This window comes from Elephantulus edwardii, unplaced genomic scaffold (genome assembly GCF_000299155.1).
Source record: "Elephantulus edwardii isolate Elephantulus edwardi_28Jun2011 unplaced genomic scaffold, EleEdw1.0 scaffold00007, whole genome shotgun sequence".
Taxonomy (NCBI): Eukaryota; Metazoa; Chordata; class Mammalia; order Macroscelidea; family Macroscelididae; genus Elephantulus; species Elephantulus edwardii.
In genome coordinates this window covers 4892702-4909432 of record NW_006399757.1, presented here as the reverse complement: position 1 = coordinate 4909432, position 16731 = coordinate 4892702, and the positions used below count along the sequence as shown (strand labels likewise).

Below are 16731 nucleotides of genomic sequence, written 5' to 3'. Positions count from 1 at the left end.
AGGAATTTTGTTTGTTTTTTAAATTATATAAGACATAAAAGTTACTACAATCCAAAAATGCATTCATATAATATTTTAATATTATGCATAATCACCAGACTCTCCAGTTTTTAGAGCAAGTGGTAAAAGAACGGAATTAGATTATGAATGAGTGAATATTGGATGTCTGGTTTACTAAGTTTTCTAATTGGGCCATTCACTAAGTATCTCTGTGTTTTTCGGTAATTATTGCAATAGTCTGGAGGAAAACATTGTTTAGCAGACCTTAGTTTAAATCACCCACAGCAGTAATACTCATAGCATTCAAGATGATTCCAAATTAGAGTGATCCTATAGGACAGAGAAAAACTACCTCATGGGATTTCTAAGCCTGTAAATCTTTCTCCCATGGTGTGACTGGCTTTAACCACTGTCCTTTTCATTATTAGCAACTATTGCACCACTGACTCCTTTTACAGAGATGACGAATTCAAATGAACAGAATAAGAAGATGCTTAAAGGCTTTGATCACTGTGTAGCTACAGTACATGACATAACACCAAAAGGAACTTAGGTCTGTGGTCTTGTTTTAAATGAAGTCATCAAACACTAGGTAGAGTTTTGTTCATTATAATATTTTTTTAATTTCATTGCTACCTGCATTATTTAACATTGGATTATATTTTTATTACAGTTATTTCACTCAATTCAGAGAACCTGTTTGGACTTGTCTAAAGCAATTGTACTTTACCAAAAGAGGATATATTGTAAGTATGCCATTAAGCTTTTGTTTTATTCATCCACTATATAGACAGCAAGAAATAGCATGGTCATTTGCTTTGATATATTATTCAGCATATTTAGGAAGTAAGACAAGGAAACTTTTGCTAACTGGCATTTGTCTTTATTGCTTACATGTTAGTGAAGAGAGGCTTTAATAATTTTATCAAAATCTTATTTAAATGAAGAAATATAATGTAAATGAAAGACTGTATATGGAATATAATGTACATGTATGAAACACATTGTATATGAATGATAAACATTTTAATTAGGGGGGAAAACCCTCCTCCTAGTGAATTCATGCCTAACAGAATATTCCAGCCGTTTGAATTGAGCTCTGATGGCTTAGTGGTAAGAAGTTGCGCAGCTGCCAATCCAAAGGTGTGATGTTCGCTACAGATGCTCAATCTGTAGGGAGCTCTGGTGGTTTAGAAGCAAGGAGCTGTGCTGTGGTTTGAATTTGAGTTGAAACCACTCTGTTAGAAATCTTTTACATAAATATTTTCCCCCAATTTAAGTACCATAAAAGAAGAGTTTCATATTGACTCACACTTAATAAAAATGTCTTATTTTTTCTATATAACAAAGGTTTCATTCTTTTAAGCCCAGGGCTATTTCTTATTAAACTATCAGATAGAAAATGTACTTCTAGATGGTTAAGTGAACCATATTTTGTTGATAGTGCATATTCTTGAACAATTCTCACAGTAGATATGAAGTTATTTGGAAATGCCAATTTTTATCTATCCTTTTGTCTTCAGATCATTACTAGAAGTTGTCTCAGATTCTAAATGTCAAGTTGTGTAATATTACAGTTTCGGTTTTCTATTCATAGGTAATTTTAATACTATTGTTTCTATATTCCTGAGACTAAAATATCAAAATATTCTGCTGCTGAATAATTTCTAATAATTATTAATTGGCTAGTGTTTATTTTCATTCATTAGTGATCTTTTTTTAAGGGATATTTGGGAGAAATCGAAGATCATAGAACTTAAAAGTAGAATTTTTGAAATTCTTATCAACATTGCTAAGTGTTTGAGCTGAGAGTTCATCAGAAATATACTCTAAGGTATAGAGCTGGGTGGGTACAGAGGTATATGTTGCACAATATTCTCTACTGCATCCATGAGATCCTGGAAAGCCATGTATTATATATATGCATTCTTTCAAACTTTCCTCTGTTTTCTATTAAAAAGATTAGAGATACTCATCAGTTCTATTATAATTGGAATAACTTTTAAGTGTGTATTAACCAAAAGAAACAAAGTAAAAATGTATGCTATTTTTATGCAATAAAGAATGTGACACAATAAGAAAATATATATGTAAGAAAGAAGTGACTCTAGATAAGCAAATACACACGTATTCAGCTCATTATAAAAAGGACCAAACAGTGCTTGCTTCGGCAGCACATATACTAAAACTGGAACGATACAGAGAAGATGAGCATGGCCCCTGTGCAAGGATGACATGCAAATTCGTGAAGCATCTCATATTTTTAGGGATATATGAGTGGGTATTCTTTTTGTCTTATTTTAATAATTTTAATGAACATTTACAGATATTTTGGATTTTCATTCATTCATTGTTGCACTTTTCTCCCTGCCCAGCCCCAGTTCGCTCCTCTCTTTCAAAATTCTTTCTTTGATATACAATCCCCCTGCACCCCTCCCACCGCCCCAAGTACACTCCATTGTGCAACCTTAATTTTGGGCTCTTGTGATAATCATAATACCCTATCATACATCGCTTTTATTCTTTCCCTTATCTGTTTCAATGTGGTATATGCAATTTATCCAGTTTTTCTCAATGGATATTCTTGTCATTGCAGAAGTCTGGAGTGAAGGCATCATAGTGGAGTAAACTTGGGGGGAGGGATTGCATAACAATGAAAGTGTTTTTCTTTTCTAGGAGAAGGGCGATTTGGGGGATGGGGTGGAGAAGGGAGAAAAGTGCAACAATGAATGACTGGAAATCCTAAGTCTCTGTAGACTTTCATTAAAATGAATAAATAATTTTTTTTTAAAAAGACCAAACAGTCAAATAGAGATAAGCCAAAACAAAACTTTCTGTTATCAACAGAAAGTAGGCAGGAAATGGAATGGGACTGGGGTAAGAAGAATGAGGAGGTTTCTGTTCTGTAAGGATACCTTTTATAGCTTTGACTCTTTGAGTAATATTAATATTTCACATACTAAAAAAAATAAATAGACGTTTAAAACAAACCAGGATGTTGGGGAATGCAAAATGGAAAGCAAGCAGTAGCAATTGAACTCAATTTTATTATTGGAACAGGTAACATAATCACACTTCAAGGGAGCTCTGGTGGCTTAGTGGCAAGAAGCTAGGCTGCAATCCCAAAGGTACATGGTTCAAATCCACAAGCTGCTCTGTGAGAGAAGGATGGGCCGTCTCCTCCCATGTAATTAACTGCCACTGAAAATCCACTGGAGGGTCAGCGATGGGTCAGTTCTGACTCAATGATGTGCAACAACAATCACTCTGATTGGAATGAGAAGAGTTGATGTAAATAATTTGAAAACCAGTAATCTTATTATTCAGACTAAGGAGGAAAAAAGACTATACACAAAAACTGCACTCTGGTGCATTTTTTATTTCTCATGAGAGTATAGGCTAGAAATTATGAACCTACTTTCTGTATATAGTTGTTGTTGTTGTTATGCATCTTAGGGTGACCCTACCTATGTAAGAGTCTTACTTCTGGGAACCTCATCTGGTTCTCATGGAGAGGTTGTTGTTGTTTATGTGCCCTCTGGTTGACTGAGACTCATAATGACCCTATGCTTAATTAGCTCTATCCTGAGCCAGTCTGTCTCTGACACACCTACCCTCGATACAGTTAGTGTGTCAATCCATCTCATCTGGGGTCTTCCTCTCATATTGCCCCTCAGCCCTTTCAAGCATGATGTCCTTCTACAAAGACAGGGTCTCCTGGCAACATGTCCAAAGTATGTGAGATGGAGCCTCAACATCCTAACCTCCAAGGAACAGCTTGCTTTCACCCTCTTCAGGACAGACCTGGTTTTGGTCTTGGAAGTCCATTGTATGTTCAATACCATTCTTCAGCACCACAACTCAAAGATATCAGTTCTTCTTCTGTAATTTTTGGTCATTGTCCAGTTCTCTGAATCTATAGTAAGTAATTGCAAAGATCATGGTCATGGCACCTTAGCTTCTAGAATGATGTCATTGCTCTTCAGCACTCTGGACAGCAGATTTCCTTAATATAATTAGTCTTTTGATTTCTTGTGTCTAATAGGCTATAGTAATGTTGGATATAGTAGATGTACAGTAGGATATAGTTCTGTTTGAAAATAAGAAAATATTTTGCAAATAATTAAAATAGGGAAAATAGAAATGCTAGAATTAGCACTACTACATTGAATTCAGAGATATCAGGAGGAAGTTGTGATTTATAATATCAATAGACACATAAATAAATATATTTCAATGAGTAGGCACATGTATATTAGTATAACTTTGCCTAACTCTGTTAGCCAAATGGGTATAGAAATAGAAACACTATCAACCAAGCAAGCACACCTATTGTCCAGATCTTGGCTTCTAAGTAGCCTTTCCAAGAAAATAAATATTTATGGAAGAATGGTAGATTTCAGAGGTGGGTAAGGAAAACTTCAAGATAGGCCTTAAATATGTTTTGGTGTTAGACAAATAAGGAAGTGCTTGGAGGATAAGTGTGTGTTGAAAAGACACTTGAGCATACCTCCCAGAGTACCTACTGGTCAAGTGATTGGTGTAACATAATAAACAATGTTGTTGTTGTGTACCATGTACCATTGAGTCAGACTTGACTCATAGCTGACCCTCCACTGAGTTTTCAGAGGCAATGAATTATACAGGAGGAAATTGTCAGTCTTCTTTCTTGGAGCAACTGTTGGATTAGAACCATGTGCTTTTGTGTTGTCATTAAGCCACAAGAGCTCCCTTATTAGGGAGCCAATGAGAATTTTTAATTATATAGACTTAAATATCAATTAGGTTTGTGTGGAAATGGATGATGGAGAGTGAAATGGATAGGTAAGAAGAGATAGCTCTTCCTTATAAAATAATTCTAGTTAATAAATGTAGGAAGAGTGAGGGAAGCACAAAATCACCTGTAGAGAAATAGCCATCAAAAGACTTGTTCCAGGCAAGATTCCGTGGAGGATGCTAAAATTAGTGAAAATTTAAAGAAAAACTAGATTTTTTCCTGTTGTCATATCTTACCGCCTTCATTTTCCTAATGACAAAAAAAAGGTTGACTTTGTTATTCTTTTCCTTCAGCTTAAAAATCCCAAGTGAGTTATAATATTTTGCTTTGTCTTCTCAAACAACCCTTTGAAATCTTCTGTTAGGTCCTTAACTTCCTCATTCCTTCCCTTTGCTTTGGCTTTTTAGCATTCTAGTGCCATATTCAGAGTCTTTTTTTGACATCCATCTAAGTCTTTTCTTCCTCCTCTGTCTTTGCAATGTTCTTTTACATTCTTTATGGATGCCATTCTTGATATCCTCCCACAGCTCATCTGATTTTTCCTTCGTTAGTGTTCAAGGATTCAAACCTGTTCTTGAGATGGTTTTTAAACTCAGGTAGGATAGTCTTAAGGTCATATTTTGGTTCTAGGGGATTTATTCTCATTTTCTTTAGCTTCAGTTTGAATTTGCACGTGAGTAGTTGATGGTCTTTTCCACAGTCAGCACCTGGCCTGGTTTTCACAGCTGACATTGAGCTTCTCCAGTGATTCTTTCCACAGATGTAATCGTTCTGATTCCTGTGTATTCCATCAGGTGAGGTCCATGTGTATAGTCTTATATTTTTTGTATTTTTTATAAAGTTATTTGCCATGAATAAGTCATTGATTGTAAAATTATCATTTTATCTCCAGCCTCATTCCTGTCACCAAGTCCATATGATCCAACTACTGATCCTTCTCCCTTGTTCCCAACTTTTGCATTGCAGTCACTAGTTATTATTAATGAATCTTGGCTGCATATTCGATCAATGTGAGACTGTAAAAGTGGTAGAAATCAATTTTCTCCTCTATGGCTCACATAAGACCCTTTCTTGTCATTTGAAACACAACTCACTGGTCACCTTCCCAGGGATTTCTTTACTGACTACCAATACAAAGCAGCTACCAGTCACAATCTGGTACTCCTTTCTCTTATTATTTTATATATATTGTTGTGTTTTATGTTCATTTTTTTGTGTTTTTCATATTCTGCCTCCTGCTACTGAAACCTAAGCTATATAAGAGCAGCAACTTTTAAGTGTCTGGTTCATCCCTAAATCCCCAGTGGTAGTAACAGTGCCTGGTAATTAGGTAATTCATAAACATGTGCCTGGTATAAATTAGGTAATTCATAAAGATGTGTTGAGTAAAGTAACGCTCTGATTTAATTACTCTGATAGTTCTTGAATTGCCTTTTTTTAGCACTTCTAAAAATCTGACCTGCACATTTGGATGAATTGGTTTTTATTTGTTTCTGAAATCTTAAATCCAGGTTAAATGAAATATGTAAAGTGGAAATGGTGTGTTATTTAATATCTATGTTACATCTGAATTTTAAGCTTCTATAAATTAATTTGGTATTTTAAATATTTTAAAATAAATAATAACCAACTACAAAATGTTGGCTATCACTAAGTAATCCAGCCTCTGGCCTGATACAACTCAGATTCTTTCCACAGCCCTCTGAGCAGGACTGACAAGCAGAGTTAGTGCTTCAATGAAACCTACTTGCCATTTCTGGTTTAGTCCTCCAATGGCACAACATGAGTAAACATTATTTTGCCTGCATTTAAGTAAAGTGTGTTTTACCAATCACATAGTCGTTCAAGTAGCTGGAATTGGTCTTTTCCCTAGTGCTAAGATAAATGTATTAAGTTATATGTAACCAGAGTCTTTGAGGGTTTTGAAAAAAGGCTACCTCATGCTATTATGAGTGAAGATATGAAATGTCTCTCTATAGAGACAGTAAGACCTCTGAGAGCTGATAGCTTGTGTAAGGCAAATATCTGCCAACATTTTCTCTTTGAGCCAGCATAAAAAAGTGTTAAGACTGCAAGGGAGAAAATTTGCTGGACCCAGAAAAACAAAGCAGTCTGGCTGAATTCCATCTCTTACAAATTTCAGTCTATTAGTAAATAGAGAGAAGACATAAAAAAAAAGTGCTTTCTTATAGGTCTAAATATTTTTAAGCTACATAGAACCATGATGTAAATAGCAAGTAAGCATTTAAAGTGAGGACTAGTGTTTGGAGATTGTTGTTGTTGTTATGGGCTCATGAGTTGGAACTGACACATAGCTAACCCTCCAGCGGGTTTTCAGAGGCAGTAAATCACACAGGAGGGAATTGCCCATCTTTTTCCAGGGGAGCAGCTGATGATTTGGGGTTGCAGTGCAGTTTCTTACCACTACTGTTGTTGATTGCCATCAAGTCTAGCATGACTCTTTGTGACCCTATGAACAAAAGACCTGAATGAAGCCTTTCTATAAATATTACCGTTTCTCAAAGTTCATAGAGTTTCCAGAGGCTGGTTGTTTAGAAAGTGGATGCTACTCCTGCTTCCAAACCTGTCTTAATCTGGGAGCTTCAACAAACACTGCACCATGGACAATCGTTACAGCATTTGACACCCCAGTGACACAAGGTTCAGCATCACAGCAGTCCCACTGTTTTTTGTTGTTATGTGCTGTCGAGTCACTTGCAACTCATAGTGACCCTATGTACAACAGCCCTAAACTCTGCTCTGTCCTGTGTCAATCGCACTGTCTCTGACACTCCCATTCCCATTACCCCAGTCACTGAATCAATCCACCTCATAGAGGGCCTTCCCCTCCTGCACTGTCCCTCCACCCTACCAAGCATGATGTCCCTCTCTGAGGACCGATCCCTCCTTACAACATGTCCAAAATATGTTAGAGCCTCAGAATCCTTGCCTCCGAGGAGCCACCTGGTTTAACCCTTTCCAGGGTGAATCTGCTTGTTTTCCTAGCAGTCCATGGTATTCTCAATACTCTTCTCCAGCACCACAGCTCAAAAGTATCAATTCTCCTTCCATCCTCCTTAGTCATTGTCCAACTCTCTGATGCATAACAAGTGATTATAAAGACCATGGCCTGTATCAGACACACCTTAGTCTCCAGAGAAACACCATTGCTCTTCAGTACTTTGGAGAGGTCCCAAACAGCAGACTTTCCCATGGCAATATGTCTTTTAATTTCCTAGCTACTGGTCCAAGAGTGTTGACTGTGGAGCCAAGCAAATGAAAACTGTGAACCCACTAGGCTACCCAAAATAACAGTTAATTCTTACACAACTATTTAATTAATACCACTTATAAAACTTTTTCCCCATACTGGAGAATACAGTGTAGATATAGTTCCTGTAGTAGAAAATTTGGATCTAATGGGAGAGATAGACATACACTGGTACACACAGTGTATACTACGGTGCGTACTGTGTGGTTAAGAAGTGCTAAACAGATTCCTAGAGAGCACTGTTGTAAAGAAACAGAATCAACTGCTTCACAGCGGTGAGCCCCTGGATGGCTAATAGCCCTGATACAAAACAAAAGGTTAAGAGATTTAAGTCCACCCAGAGATATCTTGGTTAAAATCCTGATGAACTACTTCTAAAATACCAGTGATTGACAACTCTGTGGACTGTAGTGTACTCTACATACATGGAGTTACTGTAAGTCAGAATTGACTAGAAGGCAAATGGTTGTTAGTTATACCTGGACTTTGACAGATGAGCTTGAATTTTGAGATACAAAAGAGGAATAAGGGTAATGATTGATATTACTGGAAAAAAAACCAAATTGAAATGGATTGTGAAAATCTCTTCTGGACCCTCTTATGCTTATTAGAATGAAGGCATAGCATATGTCACCTGTGATTCACCTTTGAATCTGAGATTCCTGGCCAAGTTCTACAACTGCTTTGGAGAGAGTCTGTCAGGAAGGGAGTACATTGTTAAAGAAGCCTGGATTGTTGATGAAAATGGACATGAATTTGAGGATTCAGAAAGTGGCTTTAGACACACATGGCAGATGTAAACTGTGAAAATGCAGAAATAGAGAAAATGTGAGATAATTGTAGTACTCAGTCAATATCTCCAACAATTAGAAAACAAAAAGCAAGCAAACCCTTCAATTGAAGTTGGTTCTTTGAAAGGAGTACTAAAGTCTACAAGCCTCTGATGAATCTAACAGAGGGAAAGATGCAGTTAACACAAGCCAGGATATCTAACTGCAGTACAGCATGTTGAATTTTCAAAATTCGTTTCCTAGCCATTGCTTTGTCTTTCACCACCGGACTGAGGGAGACTAGGCTAACTATATGACTAAGATAAATAGCACCATTTTTCTAGGAGCATGCTGATAAAGTGTGGACTCCAATAATAAGAGAACTGGCCAGTTTTGCCGTCCCAGTTTTATATTGAGCAAGTACAGCAGCAACAAATGGGAGTCTGACTATCAATAAGAAAGAAGAAATATAGAAGCCCACAGGCATCCCTTTATACTAGCGATTCCTCCATTAGTCAGACTAGAACCTAAATGAGAACAGCAGCAAAACTGGAGAATTCAAAGCCAGTGTGAGACAGAGCCTCACCACCCCCCCCCCCCCCCCCCCCCACCATCACCACCATGGAGCCAGAGTCCTTTGCGCAAGCTTGTGGGAGGACCAGGAGGGTTGAAGACCCACAGCCTAGAGCCTTGAGGCCACTGGAGAGATTGAGCATGCCTCTGAATCTGTCCTGACTGCACCCTGTTAACTTGCCTAATAAATCTCCAAGTTGTAACTGTGATCTGTTAGTTTAGTGTGGCTGCTGCAATGGATTATTGGACTCAGCAGAGCAGAAAGAGCCTAGGGAGGAATGGTTGGTATTACGTGAGGGAGTATGAGAGCCATGTCTGACCATGTGGGTGTTGTGCATGAGGACTTGTCCTTGTGGTGTTCACTCCCATGTCAGCTGTGTACTTTTCACACTAAGACATCAATACCTAATTAAAAGTTTTCATTGAAAGCACATATACAAAACCAATAGCCAACATCACCATCAGTGGAGAAAGCTTAGAGGTTTTCTTTTTGGGAACAGGAACAAAATAAGCATAACTTTTATCAACACTTCTGTTCAGTATTGCCAGAGCAATAAGTCAAGAAAATGAAACAAAAGGCATTCAGATCAAAGCAAAGAGGAAATAAGACTGTATTTCACGAATAGAATTAATTGAACAGAAGACTCACAAACTGGGAACAGTATTTGGCAATGACACATCTGACAAGAAACTCACCTCTAAGATGCATTGAAAACTCCTAAGTCAATAAGAAAAAGGCAAACACAATATTTACAAAATTGGCAAAGAGCATGAAAAGACACTTCACCAAAGAAGACCTTCAAATGCCAACACCACATAAGGAAATGCTCAATATCATTACCTATTAGAGAGAAAGGGAGCTCTGGTGCTGGAGTCCATTGTGAGCAGTGGTGCTAACCCGAAGGCAGGCTTCTCCAGTGGTTTGAATCTATTAGCTGTTCATGGGAGAAAGCAAGGCAGTCTCCTCTCATGGGATTTACAGCCATGGAAACACACTGGGTGTCAGCTGTGAGTGGGAACTTACTCTGGCAATAAGAGAGATACAGATCACAATGAGATAACAACTCACCCCAACATCAGTTGCAAAGTTCATAGTAAAAAACCCCAAAAACAAAATAGGGAGGGTGAAGAGATCAGAACTCTCGTACATTGCAGATGAGACTTTAAAAAATGGTACTGCTACAATGGAAAGCACATAGCCAAAAGGGACCAGTCCTTGGAGAAGGACATCATGCTTGGAAGAGGGGAGGGACAGCGCAGGAGAGGAAGATCCCAGATGAGATGGATTGACCCAGTAACTGAGGCAATGGGATTAGGTGTGTTGGAGTCAGTGAGACTGGCTCAGGACAGGGCAGGGTTCAGAGCTATTGTCACTATGAGTTGCAGGTCACTCAATGGCGCATAACTATGGAAAGCAGTTTTACATGTTCTTTAAAAGTTAGTAATAAAATTACTATTTGTTCTGGCAATTCCACTACTAGATCTGTATTGTAATTAATTAAGTGCTACAACAGAGACAGATATGTGTACATCCATGCTCGCTGCAGCAATATTTACAATAGCAAAGATAGAGAAACAGCCCATGCACACCTCGGTGGATGAATGGTCAAAGAAACTATCATACATTCACTCAGTGAGAGAAACTCTAAAGACTAACTAATTCACAAAACACTTTATAATGTGAATGAGTCTAGAAGACATTATGTTATGTGAAATAAGTAATTTACAGAAGGGCAAATATATAAGACCACTAATAGGAAAAGTTAAAGATTTACACAGAGACTCATTCTTGGATGGTAGCCAAGGGTAGAAGAAAAAGAGGCAGAGCAGAGCAGAGTAAAATTGATACAAGACACTTACCAAGATTAGTGAAGGAGGAAATGATGTACAATAAGTAGATAATCAGACATTATAGGTATGTTGTTGTTGTTGTGTGCTGTTGAGTCTCATGTGATTCATAACAATCCTATGTACAACAGCTCTGAAGTTTGCCCTGTCTTGAACCAATTATAAAACAAAATGCATTTTAATGATTGAATTAAAAATGAATATACTTTGTAAACTTCTACTTAAATCACAAAAAGAAGTAGTGCTCAGACTGTGTCAGTGGTAAATGTCAAGTTTGTTGTTGTTATGTGCCATCAAGTCGCCTGTAACCCATAGCAACCCTATGTCCTGAGCCAACCTTATTGTCTCTGACTCACCTACCCCCATTACCCCAGTAACTGAGTCAATCCATCTCATCGAGGGTCATCCCCTCCTGTGCTGTTCCTCCATCCTCCCACGCATAAGGACTGGTCCCTCCATGCAACATGCCCAAAATATGTCAGATGGACCTTCAGAGTCCTTGCCTCCAAGGAACAGCCTGATTTCACCTTCTCCAGGATGAGCCTGTTTGTTCTCCTAGCAGTCTGTGTATATTCAATACTATTCTCCAGCATCACAGTTCAAAGGCATCAATTTTCTTTCTGTCATCCCTAGTCATTGTCCAGCTTTCTGATGCATGGCATGTAATTGCGAAGACCATGGCCTGGATCAGGTGCAACTTAGTCTCCAGACTGACATCATTGCTCTTCAGTACTCTGGAGATGTCCCTGACAGTAGACTTTCCCAATGTAATTTCATCTTGGTTTCCTGGCTGCTGGTACGAGCAGTGTTGATTGTGGAGCCAAGCAAACTAAAACTGTTAACAATCTCAGTCTCTTCACCATCTATCATGATGCTGCTAATCGGCTCAGTGGTGAGAGTCTTTATTTTCTTGATGTTGAGCTTCAATCTATATTGAAGGCTGAAGTCCTTGACCTTCTGCAACAAGTGCTTCAGATCCTCTTCAGTTTTAGCAAGCAGGGTTGTGTCATTTGCATAACTCAGACTGTTGATGAGTCCTCTTCCTCCAATCCTGCCATATTCCTCATCATAGAGCCCAGCCTCCCATATGACCTGTACCACATACAGATGGAAAAGGTATGGAGATAGGACACATCCCTGGTGTACACCCTTCCCAACTATAAACCATGTGGTGTTTTCATGCTCTTTTCTGACAACTGCCTCCTGGTCTAAGTTTTGCATAAGTACAATCAAGTGTTCTGGGATTCCCTTTCTTCTCAGACTTAACCACAGTTTGCTGTGATCCACAGAGTCAAATGCCTTTGCATAGTCAATGAAGCACAGACAGACATCCCTCTGGTACTCTCTGCTTTCAGCCAGGATCCATCTGCATCTGACATTAGCTATAATATCCCTAGTACCACAGCCTCTTCTAAACCCAACTTGCTCATCTGGCAGTTCTCGATTCTAGCCATTTTTGGATCATTTTCAGCAGGCTCTTGCTTGCATGTGATATTAATGATATTGTTCAATAATTTCTGCACTCTGTTAGGTCACCTTTCTTTGTAATGGGAACAAATATAGATCTCTTCCAGTCAGTTGGTCAGGTGGTTGTCCTCCAGATTTCTTGGCACAACTTGGTGAGCCTGGCTACTTGATTAAATATTTCAGTTGGTATGCTTTAAGTTCCTGGGGCCTTGATTTTGCCAGTTCTTTCAGAACAGCTGAACTTTTTCCTTCATCACCACAGGCTCTTGCTCATATATTCTTTCATGAAATTCTTCTGTGTCAAGTTTAGAGGAAAAGAACAATTCTAGATGTTTCATTCTTCTCTTTTCCCCATGACTCAAGTATATGTTGTGTAAGTTTATTGGGAACCAGTAGATTTCATTAGTTTAGAGCAGTGGGGGTCTGTTAGGTGGTTAAACTCAGCATTGTGAAGTGGTTGAAAATATGGAAGTATATGTCTGCATTGTCTTGTAATGTTGTTATCTCTACTGTTTTTCTTATTTACAAGATTTAAATATTCATAAATATAGGTAGAAAATTCTTTAAGTTATGCTTACCTTGAATTTTTCATAAAAAGTTTTATGAATTTTTCATAAAATTGGGGAATTTTTTTCTTAAAATTGCATGAGAAATAGTTCTCTATGTTGGGATCCAGCCAGCATGAGCAATATGACAGCCTTTTTAGAAACTACTAATTTTTCAGCCAACTTAGAAAAGCAGTAATAAGTACTATTATATTTGCATTCACATCAAAATTTCCCTTTTTTTCTCAAGTACAAATGTATTAGGTTCTTTCTTACCATTTATTGATGTCATTTTCTAAAACATTCACTTATTAACCATCTAGTTATCTGACATCCCAAGTTTACATTAATAAAATAGTAAAAAAAAATTCATCCAACTGTTTTGTGCATTAGTAATGTATGTCATACAGTACTAAGCTCAATGGTATATGGCAAGAGTAATGTTGGCTGTGATAATTTAGGTTATGTAGCAACTTGTTAGGCCACAATTCTCAGTGGTTTGGCAGTTTGATAATGCTATAATTTAACAATTATGTAATGATACAGTTTGTCAGTCATATAATGATGTAGTTATCCTACATTTTGTGATCTTATATGTTTTTTCCATTTTGCATAATGCTAGTTTTCAGATAACATACATTTTTGTAACTTAACAATATCTACGGGGTATATAAAAATATCAATAGCTAAGATTTCCTCATATTAAGTTTTCCTTAATATTCAGATATTTTAATGGTATGAAATTGTACTGTATACACTGTTGTTTTGTGTTGTAATAGTTTCTTACACTAATAACTCATTTGATTTAGGGTCTTTGAGAACTCTTCATGTATGAAATTCTTGTAAATCTGAGTTTATGATAGTAAAAATGTTATTTTTCAAAATTACCAAAGGTTTGTCATAGAAAATTAGAAGATTAACAAATTAGAAAAAGGTAAAAATTGTTCAAAGAGTTTGGCTTTTTGTTTTTATATTTACATTTTTACTGTTAGCACAAATATAAAACTATACATTGATGAGATTTTTGCACAAAACCACATAGCTGTTGTGTATAACTTGCTTGTGCACATAATGGACATAGTCATCTCTCCTTGTCTTGAATGTCTTCTACAATATAACCATTAGTGACTTCATAACCTCTCACTGTTCCTTGTATAAGTACACTGTATTTTTTTTATCTTTCCTCAGTGTAGAGAAAGAAGGGTCTTGCTATCATAAATAATAATACCATGATTATCTTTGTGGCTGTACATATGTACACATACATATGTAAAATCTAACCTAACTCACTGTTATCCGGTCAGTTCCAGCTCGTGAGGACACTCCAGATTTCTAAGACTATAAATATTAACAAGAGTAGGCTGCCTTGACAGCGGCACGTGGTCTCACACTGCTGATATTTCAGTCAATAGCCCAACAGGTAACCCACCAAGACTTGCTCTCTATATTTTAGTGTATACTCACTTTACTGCATCCTTAAGGTATACACCTAGCACTAGAAGTACAATGTCAAGAGATAAAATTCTGTGACTTTCCTATTTACTGTTAAGTAAATTTTTCTAGAAAATCATTCTTACATATAAAGAACCATATGTTGTTGACTCCCTTCGAGTCGGAACTGACCCATGGCTGACTCTCCAGCAAATTTTCAGAGGCAGTAAATGACATGAGAGGAGATAGTCCCTCTTTCTGCCACAGAGCAGATGATGGATTTGAACTGCATGCCTTTGGGATTGCAGCACAGCTTCTTATCACTAGACCGCCAGAGCCGATATGGTTGTTTTTAAAAGAGGGTAAAAGATTAAATAAGCCAATTCTGATTCAGTTCCAGCTCTGTATTTTGAAAATTGTCCAAGTCAGCAATCTGATTGCACACCAACCCTCAATCCCACCACCCACCCCCAAAACTGAAAACTTATGTTACAGAAAAGGCATTTGAATTGCTTTACAATCAAGTAGAATATAGCTCAAACATCAAGATCAGAAAGTCAGCAGGAGAGAACAGGAAGAGGCTGGCACTGCCTTATTGGATAGCCACAGAGGTCCCCACAGTCAGACTCAACACACCCCACTCTTTTATTTCAGCTTGAAGCAGCACATTATCAGCTTGCTTTTCAGTGCAGAGGTCATTTTCTGGTTCTGATTACAGTGCACCAAACTCACTGACAGATGTACTCAAGTGAATTTGATCTCTCATTTTGTAAATGGAAGAACAGCATGAAAGTTAAACGGCATGAAGAGCTTACCTCATAGCCTCCCATTTGGATTTAATTTCATGACTTCTTTGCCTGTGAAAGAAAATGGACTTTGTGATTTGTCTGTTTCTCCCCGCAGTAAAAAATATTCCTTGTTCATGAGTCTATGTGGTCTTTTCTTCATCAGTCTTGTCTCAAGAAGAAAATGAACTGGGAAAATTTCTTCGATCCCAAGGCTTCCAAGATAAAACCAGGGCAGGAAAAATGATGCAAGCAACTGGAAAGGCCCTCTGCTTTTCTTCCCAGCAAAGGTGTGTGACCTTCTTTGGGACTTTATTTGGGGTGGGGGAGCAGCACAGAGAAATTCTTGATCTTACCAACATGTGGAAGGAAAACCCAGGAGGCTCTTTAGGAAGCTCATGCTTGAAACTGAGAAGCTATCCTGTATTCAGATGGGAGGATAGTACTGCTCAACACTCTTGGTTAAGAGAATATAGGTAATTTTCATCTATTAGTTTATTTTTCAGTTCTTTAATTTCTCTTCTAATTTGTAGAGATGACATATGCCAGTCATTGTGAGGGCTGTCCAGGCTTGTACCTGACCTTCAGTGGTGCTCATTAGTGATTCTCTGATTGAAAGAACATCCCAATGAGCCCTGCTTGAAGGGTGCCCTGTCTTCTCTCTCACCAGTTGACATGAGAGAGAAGGTGTAAAGATATGTGAACCCAGATGCTTCAGATGTGGTCCCCGGAGCAGAGCTGCAGCAGCATTACCTATTGTGTTGTTGTTGAGTGCCATTGAGTTGGAACTGACCCATAGCTAACCTTCCAGTGGGTTTCCAGAGGCTGTTAATTGCTTGAGAGGAGATTTCCCATCCTTCTCCCACAGAGCAGCTGGTGGATTAGAACTGCGTGTCTTCAGGATTGCAGTGCAATTTCTTATCTCTAGGCCACCAGAACTCAGCATCGTCTGGGAACTTATTAAAAACAGAGAAGCCAGACCTCACCCCAGACCTGTATTTGAACCTTATTTTAATAAGATCTACAGATGATTCCTATGCACATTCATGTTTGATAAGCTCTTGTCATAATTTTTTTTTAATTCAGGGATAACTTATTTTCTTGATTTGTGTTAAATAACCTTACAGTTCTTTCTCTGTGCTTGAGAACAGTTATACTCTTTTCTCTGCTTGCCCTCTCTCAGTAACTAACTAATTTACCCAAGTGTCACTGACCAGTATTCGGTAAAATTATATAAGGCTCTGGTGGCTTAGTGGTAAGGTGT

The 16731-nt window shown here is 37.9% G+C and overlaps 1 protein-coding gene across 4 annotated transcripts in view; it reads left to right on the top strand.

Moving 5' to 3' along the window:
* The window catches only part of ICA1 (islet cell autoantigen 1, 69kDa), a 211433-nt gene that overhangs the window by 55292 nt on the left and 139410 nt on the right, over positions 1-16731 (top strand). For all 4 annotated transcript variants that reach the window (XM_006880238.1, XM_006880237.1, XM_006880239.1 and 1 more), the window contains 2 exons: positions 674-746; positions 15634-15757. In XM_006880238.1, coding sequence (XP_006880300.1) covers positions 674-746; positions 15634-15757 — 197 coding nt within the window. The remainder of the gene's footprint in view (positions 1-673; positions 747-15633; positions 15758-16731) is intronic.